Raw genomic sequence first — 25915 nt, forward strand, 5'->3', positions numbered from 1 at the left:
GAGCAGACGGCCTGAGAGGTAGCAAATGAAGTTTAACATTGACAAATGTAAAGTACTACACATGGGAAACATCAACCCCAGGGCAACGTATCAACTCTGTGGTACTACACTGACAGTGGTAGAGAATGAAAGGGACCTGGGGGTGGTTGTGCAGGCAGATATGAAGTTCTCTGAGCAGTACAGAAGGGCTGCAAGAGTAGCTCATGGTGTATTGTCAATGATATATAGGAATTTTTCTAGCAGGGATAAGGAGGTGATTATTCCCTTGTATAAGGCAATGGTCAGGCCACACCTAGAGTACTGTATACAGGTCTGGAGGCCTCATTTCAAGAAGGATGTAGAGCTGCTGGAATGAGTGCAGAGAAGGGCAACAAGATTAGTGAATGGAACAAAGGGGTGCTCTTACGAAGAAAGGCTTAAATTTTGCAAATTACAGTGTCTGGAGACTAGGCACCAGCGAGGTGATCTGATAGAGGTGTATAAAGCATTGAATGCTTTGAGCATGCTCAATGCTGATGGGATTCTTCCTCTCACTCAGAATAATCATCTGAGAGGGCATAAATTCAAATTGAGGAAAGACAGATGTAGGATAGATGTGTGGAAATTTGCCTTTAGCCAGCGAGTGGTTGGTTGGTGGAACAGACTTCCATCCCTTGTCGTGGAAGTTGATAGCCTAAATAAGTTTAAGGCTCAGCTGGACAGGTATTTTGAACGAACAGAGGGGTGAAGTGGAAGTGGGTTTTTTTTTTTTTTTTTGGCTGATGCTGCATAAGCTTGCTTTCTTGCATTAAATGCCTCTACTAATGCTAAAATGCTAATAGATACATCTAATTATAACCCAGTTTAATGTAATAATAAAATATATAACAATAAGTAACAGGTTACTTATTGTTATATATTTTATTATTAGCTTTCAAGAATAACGAGTCTCTTTTTCAACTGAATTCAAATACAATGGATAAGTGCAATGAGCTGAGTGAGGCACGTTATTCATTTGCTATTGTTGTTGCACGGACGTGCACTGTTTTTTACTCCACTGATCATCTTGCATTAAAACGATTGTCTCTAGGATGGGGTGTAGACGTATGCCTTTGTGGCGGTTTACTGCCTTTGGATTGTTTAATATGTTAAGTGACTCTCTAGCCATAGGCAGTGGCAAAAGTGTCGTGAGTGGTCTACTATTTCAAAGTCATGTTTGGGATCAAGGTCGTGGTTGGTGGCCCAGAAATGTTCCACGACTACTGACTGGTCAGTTTCGGCAAGCCGAATTGCTCTGTCGTGTTCCGTAAGGCGATCTTGGAGACACCTTGATGTTTCTCCTATGTAGCAGTTGTCACAGTCTCTACAGGTGATGCGATATACTACATTGCTGCGTAAGAGAGGTGTGACAGGGGTCTACACACTGGAGACAAGTGAACATAGGTTCCTGCACGCATTTGATGTTGTAATTTCTAAGAATCTTCGAGATCCGTCCTGACATGCCTGGATAATAGGAAATGTAGGCAGACAGTTTACCATCTTGGTTCGGTGGTCTTGGGTGGGATGTGAGTTCTTGTGCCTGTAATAGGCACCTGCTTAGCACATGGGATGGATAACCACATTTGGTTAGGTCCGCCTTCACATAGGAGATGTTTGTTTGTTTGTTATTTGGTTTTTAGGAGCACTAGCAAACTAATGCCACGTTGCTCCGGGAATATGCGATGATCATTCCCTGACCTTTCCGCATCCTCCATATTTGGTGGTGACGGGCTCGAACCCCGGTCTAATCAAGAAGCGTGTGCTACGCACTGCTGCTCCTTCCCATCTGGCTACGGAGGCGCGCCCACATGGGAGATCTCGTTACGCCTAATTTCATCAGTGCTGGAATGGCTCCAAGCCCTGAAGAATAGGGTGCGGGCAGTGCTATTGAGATGACTTGGTGCATGGCCGGATCTGTAGTTAGTGAATTGTCCGCACCACATAGGTTTGCAGTATACCGAAGTCTCTAGATTTGGACCTATGCGATGCACTAAGACATCCAGGAACGGGAGCGCATCGTTGACCTCTAACTCTATAGTAAACTGGATGAAATTAGATAGGGAGTTGAGGTATTCCAGTAGTGCTGTTCCAGAGTCACGTGGTATTACAGTAAAAATATCATCAACATATCTACACCATGTTGTAATAGGTGCAGGTGGGTTCAGGTGTATCTGCTCCTCCAGATCTTCCATGGCGATGTTGGCTACTACGGAACTAACAGGGGCACCCATAGCAGTGCCATATACCTGCTGGTAGAATGAATCCTCAAAAGTGAAGATGCTGCTTGATAAGCATAAGTTTAGGGCGGTATAGATGTCATCAGTGGATAGTAATGTCCTGGATTGGAGGCTTAAGTCATTCTCGAGGAGCCTCCTGGCGCAGTGCACGGCCAGTTGGACGGGAATTGAAGTGAATAAAGAAATCACATCAAATGATGCCATGACGGTGTTGTCAGGGATTGAAAGGTCCTTAATGAGGTGGATGAATTCACTGCTATTTTAACGGTGTGTGAGGTATTTCCTACAAGAGGTGAGAGGAGGCGCGCGATATGCTTGGACAGTTCATACGTTGGGGCACTGCAGCATGACACTATTGGTCTGAGGGGAATACCCGGTTTGTGGATCTTTGGCAATCCATAGAATTGCGGTAGTTGGCAGCCAGTAGCATGTAGAAGACGCTGAGTTGTAGTCGAGATCTTCTTATCTTTAAACCATGTGTGGACGAGTTTATTGACATGTGGCTCCTCGAGAACGACTTAAGCCTCCAATCCAGGACATCACTATCCACTGATGACATCTGTACCGCCCTCAACCTCTGCTTATCAAGCAGCATCTTCACTTTTGAGGATTCATTCTACCAGCAGGTACATGGCACTGCTATGGGTGCCCCTATTAGTTCCGTAGTAGCCAACATCCACATGGAAGATCTGGAGGAGTAGATACACCTGAACCCACCTGCACCTATTACAACATGGTGTAGATATGTTGACGATATTTTTACTGTAATACCACGTGGCTCTGGAACAGCACTACTGGAATACCTCAACTCCCTATCTAATTTCATCCAGTTTACTATAGAGTTAGAGGTCAACGATGCGCTCCCGTTCCTGGATGTCTTAGTGCATCGCGTAGGCCCACATCTAGAGACTTCGGTATACCGCAAACCTATGTGGTGCGGACAATTCACTAACTAGAGATCTGGCCATGCACCAAGTCATCTCAATAGCACTGCCCGCACCCTATTCTTCAGGGCTTGGAGCCATTCCAGCACTGATGCAATTAGGCGTAATGAGATCTCCCATATGAAGGCGGACCTAACCAAATGTGGTTATTCATCCTATGTGCTAAGCAGGTGCCTATTACAGGCACAAGAACTCACATCCCACCTAAGACCACCGAACCAAGATGGTATAACGTCCACCTACATCCAGACGTGTCAGCACGGATCTCGACGATTCTCAGAAATTACAACATAAAATGCATGCAGTTACCCTGCAGGAACCTATGTTCACTTGTCTCCAGTGTGAAGACCCCTGTCACACCTCTCTTACGCAGCAATGTAGTATATCGCATTACCTGTAGAGACTGTGACAGCTGCTACATAGGAGAAACATCAAGGTGTCTCCAAGATCGCCTTACGGAACATGACAGAGAAATCCGGCTTGCTGAAACTGACCAGTCCGCAGTCGCGGAACATTCTTGGGCAACCAACCACAATCTTGATCCCAAACATGACTTTGAAATAGTAGACCACTCACGACACTTTCGCCACCGCCTATGGCTAGAGTCACTTAACATATTAAACAATCCAAAGGCAATAAACCGCCACAAAGGCATACGTCTACACCCCATCCTAGAGACAACCGTTTTAATGCTAGATGATCAGTGGAGTAAAAAACAGCGCACATCCGTGCAACAACAATAGCAAATGAATAACATGCCTCACTCAGCTCATTGCACTTATCCATTGTATTTGTATTTAGTTGAAACAGAGACTCGTTAGTGTTGAAAGCTACTGCCTGTTACTTATTGTTATATATTTTATTATTACATTAAACTGGGTTATAATTATATGTATCTATTTTTTCTCTCAAGAAAATGTAACTCAAGAAAAGTAGAACAAGCATTAAGGGAAAACAAAAGATTTAAATCAGCAGTAATACAGAAAGACAAATGATACTGAAACAGAAGAATAGTGATGGTGTACTTATGAATAGCAGAGAAGGCATAATTCAAATAGCAGAAGACTACTATAAAGAGCAAGGGAATGATGCCAGCAGTGGGAAAGATGGATCGCAAATTAGTAACGCATACAACATACCTGATATCCTTCCTGATGAGGTAGAACATGCGTTGAAGAAAATAAAGAATCAGAAAGCTCTGGGGGGAAGATGAAGTTACTGTAGAGTTGTTAAAATTCGGAGAAAGAAACATAACACAAAAACTGGCAAGACTCTTCACAAAATGCATTAGAAAAGGTGTGGCGCCTAAAGAGTGGAATAATGCAATCATAGATTTGCTGCATAAGAAAGTAGATAAATCAGAAATAGGAAATTATAGACCAATTAGCTTGTTATCCCATATCTACAAGTTGTTCACAAGGGTCATTACTAACAGATTAGAAACAATACTTGACGAGAATCAACCGAAAGACCAAGCTGGCTTTAGGACAGGATTCTCAACTATGGATCACCTTCACGTAATATCATAGCTAATGGAGAAAGCAAATGAATATAAAACACCATTATGCCTGGCATTTGTGGATTATGAAAAGGCATTTGACTCCATACAACATAAGGCAATGTTTAGGGCACTGGAAAGACAAGGCACAGATACCCCATATATTATGATTTTAAAGAAAATATATGAGAATGCTACCTACTTTTATTAGACTAGACAAAGACAGTAGCAAATTTAAAATCGAGAAAGGAGTTCGACAAGGAGACACTATCTCTGAAGCTGTTTATTGGTGCCCTCGAGGAAGCTTTCAGAAGATTAGACTGGTTGCAGAAAGGAGTCAATGTGAATGGAGAGTACCTAAACCATTTACGATTTGTAGATGACACTGTGGTCATAAGCCACGATCCCAAAGAATTAGAGAAAAATCTTAATCAGGTATGCACAGCTAGTAAGGAATTTGGACTAAAGATGAATATGGGCAAAAATAACAGTAATGATGAACAAGTATGCCCCAGAAAGGGACATAATGATTGAAGGAGCAGTAATTGAAAAGGTGGAGTCATATACTTATCTGGGACAAGTTATTACTGTAATAATGATAAATGGCTGGAAGTCAAGAGAAGAATAAATTTTGGATGGATAGCATTCAGGAAAACACGTGCCTTGAGTGACCGGGGTTCAAGCCCGTGACTGCTGAATACGGTTCTGTTTCTTGTATTCTGTCTATCTTGTAAACTCCTCTGACCGTTTGGTCGTCCCGGAGTATAAACAGAAAATTTACTTTACTTTTACATACTGAAGAGCAATATTCCAGTTTGTCTGAAACTGGTAGAATAATGAACCAATGTATACTCCCCACCATGACTTATGGAAGTGAAACTTGGACATTCACCAAAAGAATGAAAGAGAAGCTGAGAACTACACAGCAAAGAATGGAACAAATTATATTGGGAATCAGACTGTTATATAAGAAGGGAAACACACGGATTAGGCAGCAAACTCAAGTAAAGGACATTCTTATCAAAACAAAAGAACTAAAATGGTCTTGGGCAGGACACATAGCTCGAAGACATGAAGACAGACAGACTAAGAAAATAAAAGAATGGTATCCAAGAGGAGCGAAGAGAGAACCTGGAAGACAACAACGGAGATGGACAGATGAAATTAATAAGTTTGTGGGTAGTAAATGGATGGACATTGCACAAAACAGAAGGAACTGGAAAGTTGCTGGAGAGACCTTCATCGTGCAGTGGATTGAAAATTGCTGCTGCTGATGATGACATAATCTGATACTAGTAGCATTATTAGAGGCACATGATGCAAGAAAGCAAGCCAAAAAAAAAAATAAAATAAAATAAAAAAAACCCCTTCCAATTTCACTGATCCATTTGTTCCAAATGTTTGTCTAGTTCTGCCTTAAATTTATTTAAGCTATCAACTTCCACAACAACAACAGATGGAAGTTTGTTCCAGCAATCAATTACATGCTGGCTAAAGGCAAACTTCTGCATACATATGGTCTGAGGGAAAAAATCCAGGATGAATGGACTCTTGGAATCATACAGCTGATTCACAAGAAGGGTTATAAATTGCTTAGCTGTAACTATAGAGGAATTATATTACTGAGCATTACTTACAAGATTTTGTCAGGAGTTATTTTTAACAGACTGGCAGCATATTCCGAGAAAATCATTGGAGAATATCAAGTGTGGTTTCAGACCGAATTGCTCAACAACTGACCAGATGTTCATCTTGACGCAGATACATGAAAAAGCATTTGAGGACAATGTACACTTATTTAACCTATCTGTAGATTTCAAACAAGCTTATGATTCCCTCAACAGAGAAGAAATGATAAATGATCTCCTTCTCTTGGGCATACCTGCAAAGATTGTTAGGCTCATAAAAGCAACCCTGGTTGGCTCTAAAGCAGTAGTGAGAAATGACAGTGAGTTGACGATTCCCTTTGACATTAACACTGATGTTATACAAAACAATGCACTCTCTACTCTGTTATTTAAGTTGGTTTTAGAGGCAGCTGTCAAAAATTAGTGACTGGACACAAAGGCATAAAGACAGTGCAGGTCTGTGCATATCTGATGATGTCACTATTATTGGTAGGACTAAAGGAGCACTGGAGGAAAGTGGCCAGGCTGGATGGTGAAGCACAAAGAAGAGGACTTAGGATAAATGAAGCAAAGACAAAATATATGGAGGTCCGGAGAACAGCAGATAACATGGAAAATTTAAGAACAAATGGCTTCTAATTTGAGCATGTTCAAAATTTCACCTATCTAGGTTTCCAGATAAACCATTCCAACTCTATTACTAATGAAATTAAGTCCCATATCCTAATGGAAACAGATATTTTTATGCACATGAAGTCCAGAGTATTGAACAGACATTTAAAATTAAGAATACACAAAAGCCTCATTAGACCAGTTGTAAAGCCTGGACATTAAAGGATAAAGATGAGCAGTTGTTGTGTTCAAGCATAGAATTTTATGAAAAGTTTTTTGGCCCGTACAAGATGATGGATCCTGGAGGATCAGAATGAACCATGAACTTGACCATTTTATTAAGGGTGCGGACATCATCTGATTGAAGAGCCAGAAACTTGCCTGGTTGGGACGTTATGAGACTGGATGACAGCAAAACAACTAAGTGTATGATGAAATGGAAATATACTGGTAGGCGGGCAAGAGAAATACTGCGGAAAAGATGGATGGATGATGTAGAAGAGGACTTAAAGATCACGAGAATAAGAAATTGGAGAAGTTTGACTTCTAGGAGGGCTTATTGGTGGAACATTGTTGAGAAGGCTAAGAGACACCCTGGGTTATAATGCAAGAAGAAGCATACCATTGTTACCATCATTAACTACCCTGTCCATCTTTATATTACTTGTTAACTTACACAATAAGCCTGATATGCCATCATCAATATCATTAATCAATTGCATATTGGATGTTAAAAAGCTGGAATTGAGTTCAGGACTTCAAACTCCGTGGTCAGAGAATTTTTAGAACTTGGTTAACGTGTTGGAAAATTTTTCTGTTATTTTTACTTAATTAATACTCTAAATTTGTTCAAAATATTTTAATGGTTATAATCACATTTGATAGGCTTATATTTAAATTTTAGTAGAAGTTGCGACTTAATATTCATAGAGTTTTTGTATCAAAAATTTAATGAACTAATAATATCATATAACTAGTCGTATAGAGCATGGCTGTCAAATTTTTAAGTTTTAATTGTGGTAAATAAATAGCTGAGAGGTTCTAATCACAGAGGTTGGCATATTTTATTTTTGTTTTTAATGAAGAAATTTTATTTCTAGGTTAATAACTAATTTAAAACTCTACGAACTTTAATATATTATGCTACGATATAGCATAATACATACGATGTATACTTCATAGTGCGATTACATTAGCGTTAGCATATGAGGCTAAAAAGCTAGCTTATACAGCATCATCCAAAAAAAAAAAAAAACCCCCTTCCCATTTCACCCATTCATTCACTACAAATGTTTGTCTAGTTCTGCCTGGAATTTACTTAAGCAGTTAACTTCTACAACAGATGGAAGTTTGTTCCAACAATCAACCACCTGCTGACTAAAGGCAAATTTCTGCACATCTATCATGCAACTGCCTTTTTGAATTTATGTCCCCTCAGGCAATTAATCTGGGCAAGAGAAAGAATCCCATCACTACTGAGCTTGTTCAAACCATTCAAGGCTTTATGCAAATCAATCAGATCACCTCGCAGGTGCCTGGTCTCCAGATACTGGAATTAAGCCTTTCTTCATATGAGCAACCCTTTGTTCTATTCACTAATCTTGTTTCCCTTCTCTGTACTTGTTCCAGCAGATGTTCTACATCCTTCCTAAAATGAGGCCTCCAGATCTGTACAAAGTACTCAAGGTGTGGTCTGACAAGGATATAATCACCTTCTTATCCCTGCTTTAAAAATTCCTGTATATCATTGACAAGACACCATGAGCTACTCTTGCAGACAGTCTGCACTGTTAAGAAAACTTCATATCTGACTGAATTACCCCCAGGACCTTTTCATTCACTACCACCCGAGTGTAGTACCACAAAGTTGATACGTTACTCTGGGGATACTGCTACTCATATGCAGTATTTTACATTTGTCAATGTTAAACTTCAGTTGCCACCTCTCAGCTCTCCCATCTGCTCTACTTTTCTGGATCCTGTTCCGGTAGCATACTGTCATTAGTGTCATTAACAACCCTGCCAATCTTCATATCATCTGCAAACTTAGCCATTAAGCCTGATACACCTTCATCAATATCATTAATAAATACAGAAAACAACACTGGGCCCTGGGGGCCTCTAATAATAACATTAGTCCATGAAAAGCAGTGTCCATTGATTATCACTCTGTCTTCTGCCACTCAACGTTCCCTTTATCCATAGCAGCAACTTACCTTAATACTACACTGCTCCAAATTGTACAGCAGTCTGCTCACATCTGGTGAGTATGGGCTTGGCACACCCAGGATCCTGAGCTGGATATCATCATTTTTCTAATTCTTGGTGATTCCCTTCTACTTCTCTCTCTCTCTCTCTCTCTCTCTCTCGGGTAATTCTGGTTTTTTTTCCGGCTGGTGCAGCATAAGTATCAGGCTTCCTTGCACCATATGGCTAATAATAACAATAATAATAATAATAAAAATAATAACAACGTGCAACAGTATTCAAAAGCCTTCCAAAGATCTAAGTATATGATATCAAAATTATTCTTTGCATCCAGTTCCTTTGTGATCACATCATAGTATTCAATCAAATTAGTCGGCCAAGACTTCCCCTAAACAAACCCATGCTCTGTTTGAACTATAACTGAAATCTTGTCAAGATGATCCTGCAGTGCGTCCATTAATTTCCCAGGAACAGAAATTAAACTAACAGGTCTATAATTACTTGTGTCACCCTTTGATCTCCCGAGTCCAAGGAAGCTCTCAAAATTATGGTTAAGGGTTTGCTTAATTTCTTTGTTGTCTCCTCTAATATAAACTGGATAGATCCCCATCCACCCAGGTGCATTTCTTATGTTTATTTTCATCAATTTCTGCTCCACATTGCTCTCAGTTATAAAATCATTTAGCTCACTGCCCGAGTTTAATACACCTCTGGCATTCTCCTCCCTGAATAACTCCTTATGTGTAAATGTTTGTGCAAAATACTCACTCAGTTTGTTAGCTTTTTGTTTTTCTTTGCTGCTTTTCTTTGAATCTTTTGCCAAAGATTTCTCGTAATCTGCATTTGCCTGCATAACCCCTTTTGTTATTTGATTACAGACCAGCTTATATCTACCACAGGCATAAGGTTCTGTGTCACCTGTTAATTTATATGTATCCAATGCATTTTTATTCTCTGCCTCATGTCTCATTAGTTGATCCGATCTTCATTTAGGCCTAAACTTACAAAAGAGTATTTCTTAGTTGGTATGAAAAGCCAAGTTGCTTCCAAGATTAATTCTCTGAATGCTTCCCATTTAGAATTTGCTGTTAGTAACAACATCAGTTGGTCCAACTGTATAGAATTTAAAAACTGTCTCAGACCACTGTAGTCTGTCTACAAAAGTTTACAAGTCATTTACAAAAGGAAAAACCCTTCCCTTTACCCTTGATTACCTTTGAGTAAATCCCACATCAGAACACTGTGATCACTGCCACATAGTGGGTCATTTATCTGCAGATTTTTAAGGCATGAAGGATCACTACTTTTTTTTTTTTTTTTTATGGAAACCCCAAACACGAAAGGTATCAAAACCTATAGTACTTAGTACCGTGCATGGGTTGAAGGAGAAGTATGGGGGAGGTGGGATGCCGGAAACTTTGCTCTAGAGACTAAACATGGGTTTCACCACTTCAATCCTCCAATAAGCAAAGTGGTGGTATTGCACCGGTCGATGCTACTGATAATCAGATCAAGAGTATTACTCCCTCTGATTGCCTCCCGAACATGCTGCTGTAGAAAACAATCATCCAATAAATCCACAAAAGCCTTGCTAGTGTGTGAGTGACCAACTCACATCATCATCATCAGCCATTTTCAATCCACTGCAGGATGAAGGCCTCTCCAGCAACTTTGCAGTTTCCTTCTGTTTTGAGCACTGGCCATCCATTTACTACCCAAAAACTCATGAATTTCATCTAACCATCTCCACCTTTTTCTTCCAGGTTTTCTTCTAGCTCCTCTTGGGTACCATTCTGTTATTTTCTTAGTCCATCTGTCATCATGTCTTCGAGCTATGTGTCCAAGACCATTTTAGTTCTTTAGTTTTGATAAGAATGTCCTTTACTTGAGTTTGATGCCTAATCCATGTGTTTCTCTTCTTATCTAACAGTCTGATTCCCAATATAATTCGTTACATTCTTCGCTGTGTAGTTCTCAGCTTCTCTTCCATTCTTTTGGTGAGTGCCCAAGTTTCACTTCCATAAGTCATGGCGGGGAGTATACATTGGTTCATTATTTTACGTTTCAGACAAACTGGGATATTCCTCTTCAGTAGGTGACTATATTTCCTGAATGCTATCCATCCAAAATTTATTCTTCTCTTGACTTCCAGCCATTTATCATTATTACAGCTAATAACTTGTCCCAGATAAGTATATGACTCCACCTTTTCAATTACTGCTCTGTCAATCATTATTTCCCTTTCTCTCTGGCATACTTGTTCATCATTACTTTTGTTTTAGCCATATTCATCTTTAGTACAAAATCCTTACTAACCATGCATAACTGATTAAGATTTTCCTCTAATTCTTTGGGATCGTGGCTTATGACCACAATGTCATCTGCAAATCATAAATGGTTTAGGTACTCTCCATTCATATTGACTGCTTTCTGCGACCAGTCTAATCTTCTGAAAGCTTCCTCAAGGGCAGCAGTAAACAGCTTCGGAGATATTGTGTCTCCTTGTCGAACTCCTTTCTCGATTTCAAATTTCCTACTGTATTTCTCTAGTCTAATAAAGGAGGTGGCACTCTCATATATTTTCTTCAAAATCATGATATATGGGGTATCTATGCCTTGTCTTTACAGTGCCCGAAACATTGTCTTATGCTGTATGGAGTCAAATGCCTTTTCATAATCCACAAATGCCAGGCATAATGATGTTTTATATTCATTTACTTTCTCCATTAGCTATGATAATAAGTGAAGGTGATCCATAGGTGAGAATCCTGTCCTAAAGCCAGCTTGCTCTTTTGGTTGATTCTCATCAAGTATTCTTTCTAATTTGTTAGTAATGACCCTTGTGAACAACTTGTAGATGTGGGATAACAAGCTGATTGGTCTAAAATTTTCAATTTCTGATTTATCTCCTTTCTTATGCAGCAAAACTATGATTGCATTATTCCACTGCTTACATGTCACACCTTTTCTAATGCACTTTGTAAAGAGCCTTGCCAGTTTTTGTGTTATGTCTCTTCCTCCCGATTTTAACAACTCTACAGTAACTTCATCTTCCCCCGGGGCTTTCTGATTCTTCATTTTCTTCAATGCATGTTCTGCCTCATCAGGAAGAATATCGGTTATGTCGTATGTATTGCTACTTTGCAATCCATCTTCCCCACTGCTGGCATCATTCTCTAGCTCCTTGTATAATTCTCTGTAGTAGTCTGCTGCTTTTTGAATTATGCCTTCTCTGCTGTTTATAAGTTCACCATCGCTATTCTTCAGTTTGAGTATCATTTGTCTTTCTGTATTACTGCCCATGGCTGCTGATTTAATTCCTTTGTTTTCCCTTAATGCCTGTTCTACTTTTCTTGTGTTAAATCTTCTTATGTCCTCTCTGAGTCTCTTTCTAATGGCTTTGCATAACTCAGTATACTCAATTTTCTCCCTGTCAGTGTTTTTCTTGCTCTTCATTTGTCGTCTTCGGTTCGTCATGACAAGTGTTTCTTGACTAATTTTTTCTTCTTTGGATTTCTTTTCCCCTATAGGTTTCTTGGGCTTTATTACTTTCAGAAAGTTGTAATATTCCTTGTCGATATCTTGGTCCCGAGCAGTCTGCAGAAGCTCAAACGTTTTCTTAAGTTCCAGTACATACTGCCTTTTCTCCTCCTCTGTTATCTCAAAGACCTTTGTATTATTTACTCGAGTCAGTTTTTTCCTTTCCTTTCCTTTATCTATATCAAGTGTACATCTTACCATTCTGTGATCACTTCCAACATTTACCTTATTCAGGATGGTAACATCATTCACTATATATCTTCTGTTCGTGAGGATGAAGTCGATTTCATTAGTTGTTAATCCATTTGGACTCTTCCATGTCCACTTTCTGTTCACCCTTTTCTTGAAAAAAGTGTTCATTACTGACAGTTCTTGAGATTCTGCAAATTCCACAAGTCTTTTACCTCCTTTATTTCTTTCACCAATTCCAAAATTTCCTATACTTCCTCTTTCTGCACTGTTTTGCCTTTTTCCAACCTTAGCATTGGAGTCCCCCATAATAATAGTGTAGTGGGTTTTCTGCTCATCTAGAAGACTCAATTTCGGTGTACATTTCTTCAACCTCTTCATCATCATGGCTCGATGTTGGTGCATAAATCATTATAATCTTTAGCTTGTACATCTTAGAAACCTTGAGTATTGACACCCTTGGTGATGTACTTTTGAATTCCAAAATGTTGTTTTTAAAATCTTTATGGACCAGAAACCCAACTCCACCTTCACTCCTTTCACTGTTTCCGTTGGTGTACAGCAGATTTCCACTTGCTAAACTTATAAGTGATTCATTTCTTCTTCTTGTTTCAGCCAAACCGATGATATTCCAATTCACATTTTCTAATTCCTTTTCCAGCTCTAATATCCTGACTTCACCGATGAGTGATCTTACGTTATAACTGGCAAGTTCAGTTTCCGTGCATGGCAGCCTGGTCGTACCCAGAGATTCTTAGCACCCTCTGCTTCCATCCTCTCGCTGCCGTAAGAGGGAGAGTGAAAGCTGCTGGGGACTGAGGGCCATTTGCTTTTTCGTGCTGTCATATGCTGGAGGGTTTGGTCTTTTCCTCTTCACGCTGACCAGGCGTCTTGAAGAGAACCACTCTACACATTCGTTGCCACCTAAGTGACGTAACAGGGCTTACCATCGAGAAGGTGTGCATGAGTAGATTTTAGGGAGGCAGGCCAACCGGACTTCTCCTAGTTCTCCTCTAAATCTTCTGTAATAGAGAGATATTGGATCCATCAGTGTTTTAGGCTGAGTGTCTGATAACACACAGGATACCTGTTCCCCCCTAAGATGGTGGGTTAATTAACCTAAAATGTTTTTTTTTTTTTTTTTGGCTGATGCTGCATAAGCTCGCTTTCTTGCATCAAATGCGTCTACTAATGCTAAACAGACCGCAGAGTTCCATAAGTCCGCCATTGCTGAGCATTATTGGGAGAAACGTCATCAGGTCTCCCCTGTGAATGCTGTCATCCTTGACTGGGTGCATAGGTTCTGGGACTGTAAGTGGCTAGAGTTTGTGGATAGGCTCGTCTGAGAACAATAGTATGAATAGGGACAGGGGTGTTCGATTTCACCCACTACTGGAAGCCATGGTCGTGGAAAAAGAAAAGCGTTTTATATTTCCACACTCCCGAGCCGCTTCCGGTTCTGGATCGTATGGAAGAAATACTGAGCATGCGCCTGGTCAACCACGTGTGCTGTGAGCCTGTTACTTAAGGATGTGTTGCTTAAACATCATTGTTGTTGAGAAAGGAGGCGGAAGCCTCCGAAAGCTTCAGTCAATGTTTTATCGCTTTTAATTTTATTGTATTTTAAATATTTTATTTATATTTTATCGTATATTAAAGTTTCATCGCATATTTTATTTTGTAAATCAGTTTTTTGCATATATTATTTTACAGCGTAGTATCGTTTGGTACATTTTATAATTTTCAGTATTAAACCATTATAGTTAAACGGTTGGTGTATTTGTTTTAAATTCTGGATATGTATTACTCTCCCAACCTTAGAGGCCTTTTTGAAGATGATTTCCAATAATATGGATCAGTGATATAGCAATTCTTGTAATCTTGTAATCTGACAGTGAATGGAAAGCACTTCTGATATGAGCATAATGCGTACAATCTAGGAGTATATTATTATCATATATATGGTGCAAGGAAGCCTGAGGCTTATGATGCACCAGCCAAAAAAAAAAAAAAAAAAAAAAATCAGCAATGAACAGTGCATGCATAGTGGTGGGTCATCCCCCCCCCATGAGAAGGTACATATGGGTTGGGTGGTATGCCCTATGCGTAATCTCGCTAGTACAACCTCTTCCTGTCTGTTTTGCCTATAGCTAGAATTCCATAATGGTTTCTCTTTGATTTGGAGCAATTTGTTGTTTATTTGTGACTCTCGAAATGTTAAGTACATCCTGATGCCCCAGAGAGCTATGCTGGCGGTAGCTAGACTACCGGTAGGGCCACCCTAGCCAGACAGGTCAAAGGGTAGGGATCAGACAAAAAGTAACATACTAGTCCTCCAGTTTGGGGGGGGGGTTGTGTGGGAGGCTGGTTCCCACCCCATGTAAAAAAAAAAAATAAACTCATAAAGCTCAAAGAGAAAAACCAAACAGACAGAGGGATGCAACTCTGACTAGGACAAGGAAACGAAAAGGAATAACGGACATTTTAAATGCGGAACTGATCAAGTATGGAGGAAGTTTTTTAAAAGATAAGATATTAAATTTATTTATTTAATAAATGTTGGGAACAAAATAAAATACCAGAGGAATGGAAGATAGCAAAAATTATTTTAATATTTAAAAAAGGAAATAGAAATGATACAAAGAATTACAGAGGTATTAACATATTAAATACAGTATATATAATGTATAGCAAAATAATAAATAGAATTAAAATTATCTCTGATGAAATATTAATAGAAGAACAGGCAGGAATCAGAAAAGGATGACCATGCACAGATAATGTATTTGTATAAAACAAATAATAGAAAAACGAAAAGAGTTTAATTTAGAAATGCATTTAGCATTTATAGATTATGAAAAAGTATTTGATCGAGTAAACAGACAAAAACTATGGGACATATTGAGTAATAAAGGATACCCAAAGCATCTTACAAAAATAATACAGAGTTTATATCAAGGAACAAAAACAGTAATGGATACAGGAAATAAATTAACAGAAGAAAGTATAATAAGTCAAGGAGTTAAAGACGGATGTAGTTTGTCACCAATGTTGTTTAACATACATACATACATATATATATATCTCGAGGATATGATATGTAAATGGAATGAGGAAATTAATACAGGGATATATTTAAATACAAAGAATAGGGTTAATACACTGTTATTAGCATTAGTAGAGGCATATGATGCAAGAAAGCAAGCTTATGCAGCATCAGCCAAAAAAAACAAACAAACAAACTTCCACTTCACCCCTCCGTTCGTTCGAAATACCTGTCCAGCTGAGCCTTAAATTTATTTAGGCTATCAACTTCCACGACAAGGGATGGAAGTCTGTTCCACCAACCAACTACCCGCTGGCTAAAGGCAAATTTCCGCACATCTATCCTACATCTGTCTTTACTCGATTTGAATTTATGCCCTCTCAGGTAATTATTCTGAGCAAGAGGAAGAATTCCATCCGCACCGAGCATGCTCAAACCATTCAAGGATTTGTACACCTCTATCAGATCACCTCGCCAGTGCCTAGTCTCCAGACTGTAATTTGCAAAACTTAAGCCTTTCTTCGTAAGAGCAACCCTTTGTTCCATTTACTAATCTTGTTGCCCTTCTCTGTACTCGTTCCAGCAGCTCTACATCCTTCATGAAATGAGGCCTCCAGAGCTGTATACAGTACTCAAGGTGTGGCCTGACCATTGCCTTATACAAGGGAATAATCACCTCCTTATCCCTGCTAGAAAAATTCCTGTATATCATTGACAAGACACCATGAGCTACTCTTGCAGCCCGTCTGCACTGCTCAGAGAACTTCATATCTGCCTGCACAATTACCCCCAGGTCCTTTTCATTCTCTACCACTGTCAGTGTAGTACTGCAGAGTTGATACGTTGCTCTGGGGTTGCTGTTTCCCATATGTAGTACTTTACATTTGTCAATGTTAAACTTCATTTGCCACCTCTCAGCCCATCTGCTCAACCTTTCCAGATCCTGTTGCAGCAGAATAGCATCAGTAGTGTCCTTAACAACCCTGCCAACCTTTGTATCGTCTGCAAACTTGGACATTAAACTTGTATACCATCATCAATATTATTTATAAATACAGAAAACAATAAAGGACCCAACACTGAACACCGAGGGACTCCACTAATAACATTAATCCACGATGAGCAGTGTCCATTGATTACCTCTCTCTGTCTTCTCCTCCTCAACCACCCCTTTATATCCATAGCAGCAAATCTGCCTCCAATGCCACACTGCTCAATTTGTGCAGCAGTCATCCATGTGCAACAGTATCAAAAGCCTTATTTGCAGATGATTAAGTAATTATTCAAGATAGTGAAGATAATTTACAAAGAGCAGTATTTAAATTAAATCAAATAACAGAAGAATATAAAGTTAAAATACCAACAAGAAAACTAGCAACAATGGCTTTTAAGGGGAAAAATACGGTGAGAACTAAAATAGTTATAGACAATAAAATATTAGAACAAGTAAAACATTTTAAATATTTAGGATGTGATATAACATGTGATGTCGAAGAAGATATGAACCAGAAATTGACAAAATTTCAAAATACGAAGGGTACTAGGAAAGTTTTGCAATATGACGCAACAATGAATCACAGGAAGCTCCTTGTTGCTGCACGTTGAGACATGTTCATACGTGCATAGTAGCCGCCGCGGCAAGTCGATGGGCTCAGTTATTCATTAGTAGTGAGAGTGTAAAGTGCTTGCGATGGCATCGTGGTCACGAATTGAGATAAGGACAGTTTTGCGGTATAATTTCGTGCATGGTTTAACCATAGACCAGTGCTTAGAAGAAATGACTCTTGCACTAGATGATGATTGTCCACATCGTACAACGATATTCAGGTGGTATAGAGAATTCCAAAGGGGAAATTTCATTCTGGAGGATTCTGAGAGGCCGGGGAGGCCACAAACGTCAGTTACGGAGGAAAACGTTATTGCTGGGAGGAAAATGCTTGACGAAAACAGGCGAGTGACCTACCAACAGATAGAGGATACTTTGGGCCTAAATGCACCAGCAATTCGTTCGATTCTGCAAGATCATTTGCACGTGAAGAAACTTTGTTCTCTCTGGGTGCCAGATCAACTTACTGAAGAGCAGATGACACGACGTGTGACTTGGTGCCGGGAGATGTTAAAAAAGTTTGATAAGGGACAATCTCGGTATGTGAACAACATCGTGACAGGTGACGAGACTTGGCTGTACTATTACGATCTGCCGACCAAGGCTCAAAACAAAGTTTGGGTCTTTGATGATGACGACACACCCGTAATTGTCAGAAAATCCTGATCTGTAAAGAAGAAAATGATAGCTGTATTTTTCAAATCGTGTGGAATTGTGGAATGTGTCGTTTTGGACACGCAGAAGACAGTCACAGCTAAGTGGTATACTGAACAATGCCAGCCTAAAGTCATTGGATCTATGAAGAACCTGCGGCCAAAGTCAAGAATGGACACCTGGTACCTCCATCACGATAATGCTCCAGCTCACCGCACCAAAGCCTGCACCGAATATTTGACCACGACAGGACTGAAACTTCTCGAGCACCCTTCCTACAGTCCAGACCTTGCTTCCTGCGACTCTGCACTGTTCCCGCATGTGAAAATGAAGCTAAAAGGGAGGCGGTTTTCCAGTGATGAGGACCTTCTACGGGCTTGGGACAACGAGTGTGCTTTACTCCCTAGTGAAACTTGGCAGAACTGGTTTAAAGATTGGTTTCGGAGGATGGAGAGGTGTATTGAATGTAGAGGAAATTACTTTGAAAAAATTAAATAAACAAAGCTGTATTGGAAAACGTTCCTAGTACCTTTTGTATATGTGGAACAATAAAAAGAACTCTGGCTAAGAAAACAAGGAAAGAAACACAATTGAAATTTTACAAAGTAATGGCAATATCAACACTTCTTTACGGTTATGAAACATGGATACTGAAACAAAGAGACATTAATAGAATACAAGCTGCAGAAATGAATTTTTTTTTAAGATATGTTAAAGGATGTACAAAATTAGATAAAATACTAAATGTAAATATTAGAAAATTAAAGATTTACTCAATTAATGAAAAATTTATAGAATATAGACAAAGATGGAAAGAAAATGTAGAAAGAATGGAAGATAATAGATACCCTAAATTAGCATACACATATAGAGCAAAAGGAAAAAGAGACCGAGGAAGACCGAAGAAAAGATGGGCAGACCTCTTTGAGATCAGAACAGGCAGATCGCCTAATCTGTGAAGGAAGACAAGACAAGATTTGTGACTTCCAGGTTTCGGACCACTGAAAAGTACAGATTTTTTTTTAATATGCTTTAAATAATCTATATATGGCACTTTGTATTTTGCTGGTGTTGTACTGTTCGGATGTTTGGCTGCCTGATCTGCTCTCTCTTTACCTGGGATCCAGCAAAATTTCACTAAGTGATTTTTACATCGTAGATGATTTAAATGGGATAAGATTTGTTTTATGATGGGAAGCGATATTGAAGACATTGTTCAATGCAGATAATTCACTCATGGAATCGGTGTATATTATACTGCTAGCATTGTGGAGAGTGTTTATATTCTCTAAGGCTAATTTTATTGCACATAATTCTACAGTATAATTGCTACATTCAACCGGTAATGATATGGAAACTGTAAAAGAAGGAAAGAGAGCTAGAGCACCAATGGCAGAGCCTGTTTTTGAACCATCTGTATATATAGTAGTAGTAGTAGTTGTGGCATGTGAGGGAAGAAAGCAACTGTATGAGCTTATGAAGCATCAGCCAAAAAAAAATAAAAAAATATAAAAATCAAAAAAAAAAAAAAATCACACCATTCCCTCCAAATGCCTGTCCAGTTCCTCAAATTTATTTAACCTGTCAACTTCCACAACGACAGATGGAAGTTTGTTCCAGCAAATAACCACCCGCTGGCTAAAGCCAAATTTCCGCACATCTGTCTTTTCTTAATTTGAATTTATGCCCCCTTAGGTTCGTAATCTGAACAAGTGGAAGGATCCCATCAGAATTCAGCGTGCTCAACCCATTCAAGGCCTTATACACCTCAATCAGATCACCACGCAGGTGCCTAGTCTCCAGCCACTGCAATTTGCAGAACTTAAGCCTCTCTTGGTAAGAGGATCCCTTCATTCCCCTCACCAATCTTGTTGCCCTTCTCTGTACACGCTCAAGTAAATCTACATCCTTCCTAAAATGAGGCCTCCAGACCTGTACGCATTACTCAAGGCGTGGCCTGACCATTGCCTTATACAGAGGGACAATCACCTCCTTCTCCCTGCTAGCAAAATTCCTATATATCATTGACAAAACCCCATGACCTGACCTGGCAGCCTGTCTGCACTGCTCAGAAAACTTCATATCTGAGTGCACAATTACTCCCAGGTCTTTTTCATTTTCTACCACCTTAAGTGTAGTACCACACAGTTGATATGTTTCTCTGGAGTTACTTCTACCCATATGCAGTACTTTGCATTTGTCAAGGTTAAACTTCAGTTGCCACTTCTTAGCCCATCTGCCCAAATTATCTAGATAGGATAATTTATCTAGACACGATAGGAAGGAGTATATGATGAGAGCCTTGTCAATCAATTCGGCCCTCGAAAGATTGTGCAAGGCTCAAGGGGTAGAATTTTTTCAGCCTGGACTGTACTTGTTAACAGGAGAGATTGCTTCTACAGGGATGGGATACACTTAAATAGAAAGGGTGCAAGAATATTTGCTGATGCTATCGAGGCAGTGTTAGGTGGGTCGGAAAACTGCTAGCTTCGGGGGATACAAAGACGAATAGATTAACAGTAGCCACTGGCAGAGGTCAAAGAGATTCTTGCACTGCTTCTATTGGAATGAGCAGAAGCCTGAAAAACAAGATGCAGGATATTTCAGAGACTGCCGGGAGTCATTGCGATACAAGTAAACACATGGGTTGTGTTAGGGTAGCTAAGAATAGAAATAGGTGCATGTATACTTGCGTGTACACCAATGCTAGGAGTTTAGTAAATAAATTTGATGAATTTGAGGTATTGCTCAAAACATCAAAGGCAAATATTGTTGGGATATCAGAGACTTGGTGTCACACAGATATAAGGAATGCAGAACTGGAATTTGGGGAGTACAACGTCTACAGAAAGGATAGACTGGATAGGAAGGGAGGAGGGGTTATGCTTTTAGTTAAGAAATACATAAAATCCAAGGAAGTGAAGCCAGTGGACATCGCTGGACAGTGCAGTGTTGAGTCAAGTTGGTGTGTAAGCATTGGGAGATCAAAATTGAGAGTAGGAGTGTGCTATAGGCCTAATGACTCTGATGAGTATAATATGAAACTGTACAGGGAAATAGAGTGGGCCAGTAAATCAGAGAGTCATGATGGGAGATTTTAATTTCCCAGATATTGACTGGAATTTTGGGGCTGGTCACTCACACAGTAGCAAGGCTTTTGTGGATTTATTGGATGATTGTTTTCTACATCAGCATGTTCGGGAGGCAACTAGAGGGAGGAATACTCTTCATTTGATTATCAGCAGTGATTCTTCATGCATTAAGAATCTGCAGATAAATGAACCACTAGGTGGCAGTGATCACAGTGTGCTGAAGTGGGATTTACTCAAAGAGGTAACTACCATTAGGGGTAAAGGGAAGGGTTATTGCTTTCGTAAAGGCGACTACGATGGACTGGGACAGTATTTAAATTCTATACAGTGGGACCAACTGATGATGTTACCAACAGCAAATGCAAAATGGGAAGCATTCAAAGAACATATCTTGGAAGCTACTAGGCTTTACAAACCAAATAAGAAATATTGTTCAAGGTTTCGGCCTAAATGGATGTCAGATGAACTGATGAGGCATATGGCAGAGAAGAAACATGCATGGGATACATACAAATTAACACATGACACAGAAGCCTATGATAGATACAAGTTGATCTGTAACCAAGTTACAAAGGAGGTTAGGCAGGCGAAGGCAGAGTACGAGAAATCTTTGGCAAGGGATGCAAAGAAAAACAGCAAAGAGTTCTTTACTTATGTAAACTCTAGAAGGAAGAGGATGAATCAGATTGGTCCACTTGATATCGATGGGTCAACTGTTGATGATCCTGCTCAGGTAGCTAACAAACTAAATGAATATTTAGCATCGACATTCACACATGAGGAGTTATTTAGCGAGAGGAAAGCCAGAGGTGTATTCAACTCTAGCAGTAAGCTAGAGAATCTTGTAATAACGGAGAGTAAAGTGGAGGAGAAACTGTTGAAGATAAACACAAGAAAGGCACCCAGGGTGGATGGGATCTATCCAGTTATATTAAAGGAGGCAGCAGAGGAAGTAAGCAAACCCTTAGCCATAATTATGAGAGCTTCCTTGGACTCAGGGGAGGTACCCGCAGACTGGAGATGTGCAAATGTGACCCCAATTCCTAAAGGAGGATCAAAGGCTGACACAAGCAATTATAGAACTGTGAGTTTAATTTCTGTTCCAGGAAAATTAATGGAGGCACTAGTTAAAGAAGCACTGCAGGATCATTTAGACAAGACTTCAGTTATAGCTCAGACACAGCATGATTTTGTTAAGGGGAAGTCTTGCCTGACCAATTTGATTGGATACTATGATGCAGTCACAAAGGAACTGGATGCAGGGAATAACTTTGATATTATATACTTGGATCTTAGAAAGGCTTTTGATACTGTTGCACATGGAAGACTGCTGCACAAATTGGAGCAGTGTGACATTGGAGGCAAATTGCTGCTGTGGATAAAGGGGTGGCTGAGGATGAGAAGACAGAGAGTGGTAATCAATGGACACTGCTCATCGTGGCCTAATGTTATTAGTGGAGTCCCTCAGGGCTCAGTGTTGGGTCCATTATTGTTTTCTGTATTCATAAATGATATTGATGATGGTATCTTAAGCTTAATGTCGAAGTTTGCAGACGATACAAAGGTAGGCAGGGTTGTCAAGGACACTACTGACACTATGCTGCTGCAACAGGATCTGGAAAGGTTGAGCAGATGGGCTGAGAGGTGGCAAATGAAGTTTAACATTGACAAATGTAAAGTACTACACATGGGAAACAGCAACCCCCAGAGCAACGTATCAACTCTGTGGTACTACACTGACAGTGGTAGAGAATGAAAGGGACCTGGGGGTGGTGTGCGGGCAGATATGAAGTTCTCTGAGCAGTGCAGACGGGCGGCAAGAGTAGCTCATGGTGTATTGTCAATGATATATAGGAATTTTTCTAGCAGGGATAAGGAGGTGATTATTCCCTTGTATAAGGCAATGGTCAGGCCACACTTAGAGTACTGTATACAGGTCTGGAGGCCTCATTTCAAGAAGGATGTAGAGCTGCTGGAACGAGTACAGAGAAGGGCAACAAGATTAGTGAATGGAACAAAGGGGTGCTCTTACGAAGAAAGGCTTAAGTTTTGCAAATTACAGTGTCTGGAGACTAGGCACCAGCGAGGTGATCTGATAGAGATGTATAAAGCATTGAATGGTTTGAGCATGCTCAATGCTGATGGGTTTCTTCCTCAGAATAATCACCTGAGAGGGCATAAATTCAAATTGAGGAAAGACAGATGTAGGATAGACGTGCGGAAATTTGCCTTTAGCCAGCGAGTGGTTGGTTGGTGGAACAGACTTCTATCCTTTGTTGTGGAAGTTGATAGCCTAAATAAGTTTAAGGCTCAGCTGGACAGGTATTTTGAACGAACAGAGGGGTGAAGTGGAAGTGGTTTTTTTTTTTTTTTTGGATGATGCTGCATAAGCTTGCTTTCTTGCATCAAATCCCTCTACTAATGCTAATGCTAGATCCTGTTGCAGTAGCACACTGCCATTACTGTCATTAACAACCCTGCCAACCTTTGTATCATCTGCAAACTTCAACATTAAGCCTGATATACCTTCACCAATATCACTGATAAATATATTAGGGAACTTTGAGCATTCTTGAGTGCATGGCCTTTATGAAGTTGTTTAATACTTTCATTTTCGATTTCTTACCACATTGATGAAAATAGGCATCCCAGTGAATGAGATTTACATACCTGGGTGGATCAGCTACATCAGTCTCTTGATGTATATTGTCAAATGGAATGTTCCAGGCATGCAATAAATCTTTTAGACAAAGCTTTTAGACAACAGCAAACCATCAAAAAATAGATCCACCAGTGGATCTATTTTCTGATGGTTTGCTGTTGTAGAATGTAGTCCATTCAAGGCTGAAAAGCATTGGAAAAAGAGGATGGGCTGGAAGACTTTGAATTTTGGCTGCATAACTGATAATCAGCATGTTCCTTCTAAATGAAGTGGAGGTTCATGTGCCTCTACATAAAGGCTTTGGACAGGGGATGTTCTAAATGCTTCTAGAGCAGTTCGTAGGGCACTGTGTTGGATAGTATTGAGTGTAGTCAGCATACTTTGCCTAGCCGAGACCCAATAAGGGCACGATATAGATGTAGAAGAGTATCTATCAGCACCCCATTTCATGTGAGAAATAGATCTGAGAACATTAAGTTTCTTCAGACATACTGTTCAGAGGTATGCTATATGTGAGACAAAGTTGAGTTTGGTGTCTATCATTAAACCTAGGAAACAAAGGTTTAAACTGGTAAGAGGGATCACAGTTGATTCTTTAGCCGAAGTTCTGGTTCTTGATGCAACTTGCATTTTTTACAGAAGTGAATTGCAACTGTTTTTTGTTCAGACATACGATATCCGTTCTGCAGTGTCCATGTTTCTAGCTTATTTAGGGATAAGTGTAGCTGTCTTTCAATGGTATGAATATTTTTTGAACTGCATAATGAGATGTACATCGGTGTACATATATAGTTCTACAGTATTGGGAATGTTCTGAGTTATGGTGTTCAGCCCAAGTGAAAAAGAGTAGCACTGAGTATTGATCCTTGTGGGGCCCCTTCTTCCTGAGTAAAGATATGAGAAAGCACTGTTTGGTAACGTACTTGAAAGGTTCTGCACTGAAGAAAGTTTTGAATGAATTTCGGTAGATATCCTTGTAATTCTAGGGAGTAAAGTTTCGCAATATGCCATACTTCCAAGTAGTATCAAAAACCTTTTCAATATCCAAACTTACCATTACAAGATGTTCGTTTTTCGCATAAGCATTATGGATATTAGTCTTTGCTAACACCATGAGAACCAAAGTGAATCTATTTTGTCGGAATCCAAACTGATCGTTATTTAGCAGCTTTTCAGTTTCAAGAACCAAGGTAAGTCGTCTGTGTACCATCCTTTCTAGAGTTTTACACAGACAGACAACTGGTGAGGGAGATTGGTCGGTAATTTTGTGGGAGTGATTGATCTTTTCTGGTTTTGGAAAGGCTAAAATAACGGAATGATGCCAGGTAGAGGGATACATACCTTCAAGAAAGATCTGATTAAAGAAAGTTATTAGTAAATCCAAATCTGTATTGTTTAGATGTTTCAGCATTACATAAAAGATTCCATCAGCTCCAGCAGTGCTATTAGGTGATCTATTTAATGCTGTTTGGAGTTCAAATAGACAAAAAGGTTGATTGTAGGCAAGAGACCGAGTAGGTTGGAAATTTATCTTGTATCTTTCTGCTGAGGCTTTGATTTGAAGCATCATGGGTTGTAGCTGCAGACGTTTCAGAGAAACGTCTCTGCAAGTGTGTTAGCTATTTCTTGTGCATTCTTGGTTAAGACTGGAACAGAAACAGGTAGATATTTTCCATTTAATTGTCGAAATTTTTCCAAATAATTAGACTGCTAGTGTCTTTTGTGATAGAGGAGGCAAACTGTATCCATGAATATTTTTTGGCTTTTCTTCTAATTTGTCGTGCTTTTGCCTTTTAAACTGAATTAGATTGTCAGTGGTCGGAAACTTACGGAACAGATTCCAGCCTTTATTTCTCTCCCTTTTTGCTAAGGTACAAGTATCATTCCACCAGTGATTTAGATTTCTATGTTTGAACACAGAAGATTGTGGTATTGCTTCAGAAGCTGCTGTCAATATTTGCTTAGTAATGTGCTCAGTTAC

The 25915-nt window shown here is 39.6% G+C and overlaps 1 protein-coding gene across 1 annotated transcript in view; it reads right to left on the reverse strand.

Moving 5' to 3' along the window:
* LOC150076622 (fibroblast growth factor receptor 1-like) overlaps positions 1–25915 on the reverse strand; it is a 457312-nt gene that overhangs the window by 219235 nt on the left and 212162 nt on the right. The window contains exon 8 of the mRNA XM_090387392.1: positions 24989–25288. Coding sequence (XP_090243518.1) covers positions 24989–25288 — 300 coding nt within the window. The remainder of the gene's footprint in view (positions 1–24988; positions 25289–25915) is intronic.

Source organism: Mastigoproctus giganteus, chromosome 13 (genome assembly GCF_048544385.1).
Source record: "Mastigoproctus giganteus isolate SK-2022 chromosome 13, ASM4854438v1, whole genome shotgun sequence".
NCBI lineage: Eukaryota > Metazoa > Arthropoda > Arachnida > Uropygi > Thelyphonidae > Mastigoproctus > Mastigoproctus giganteus.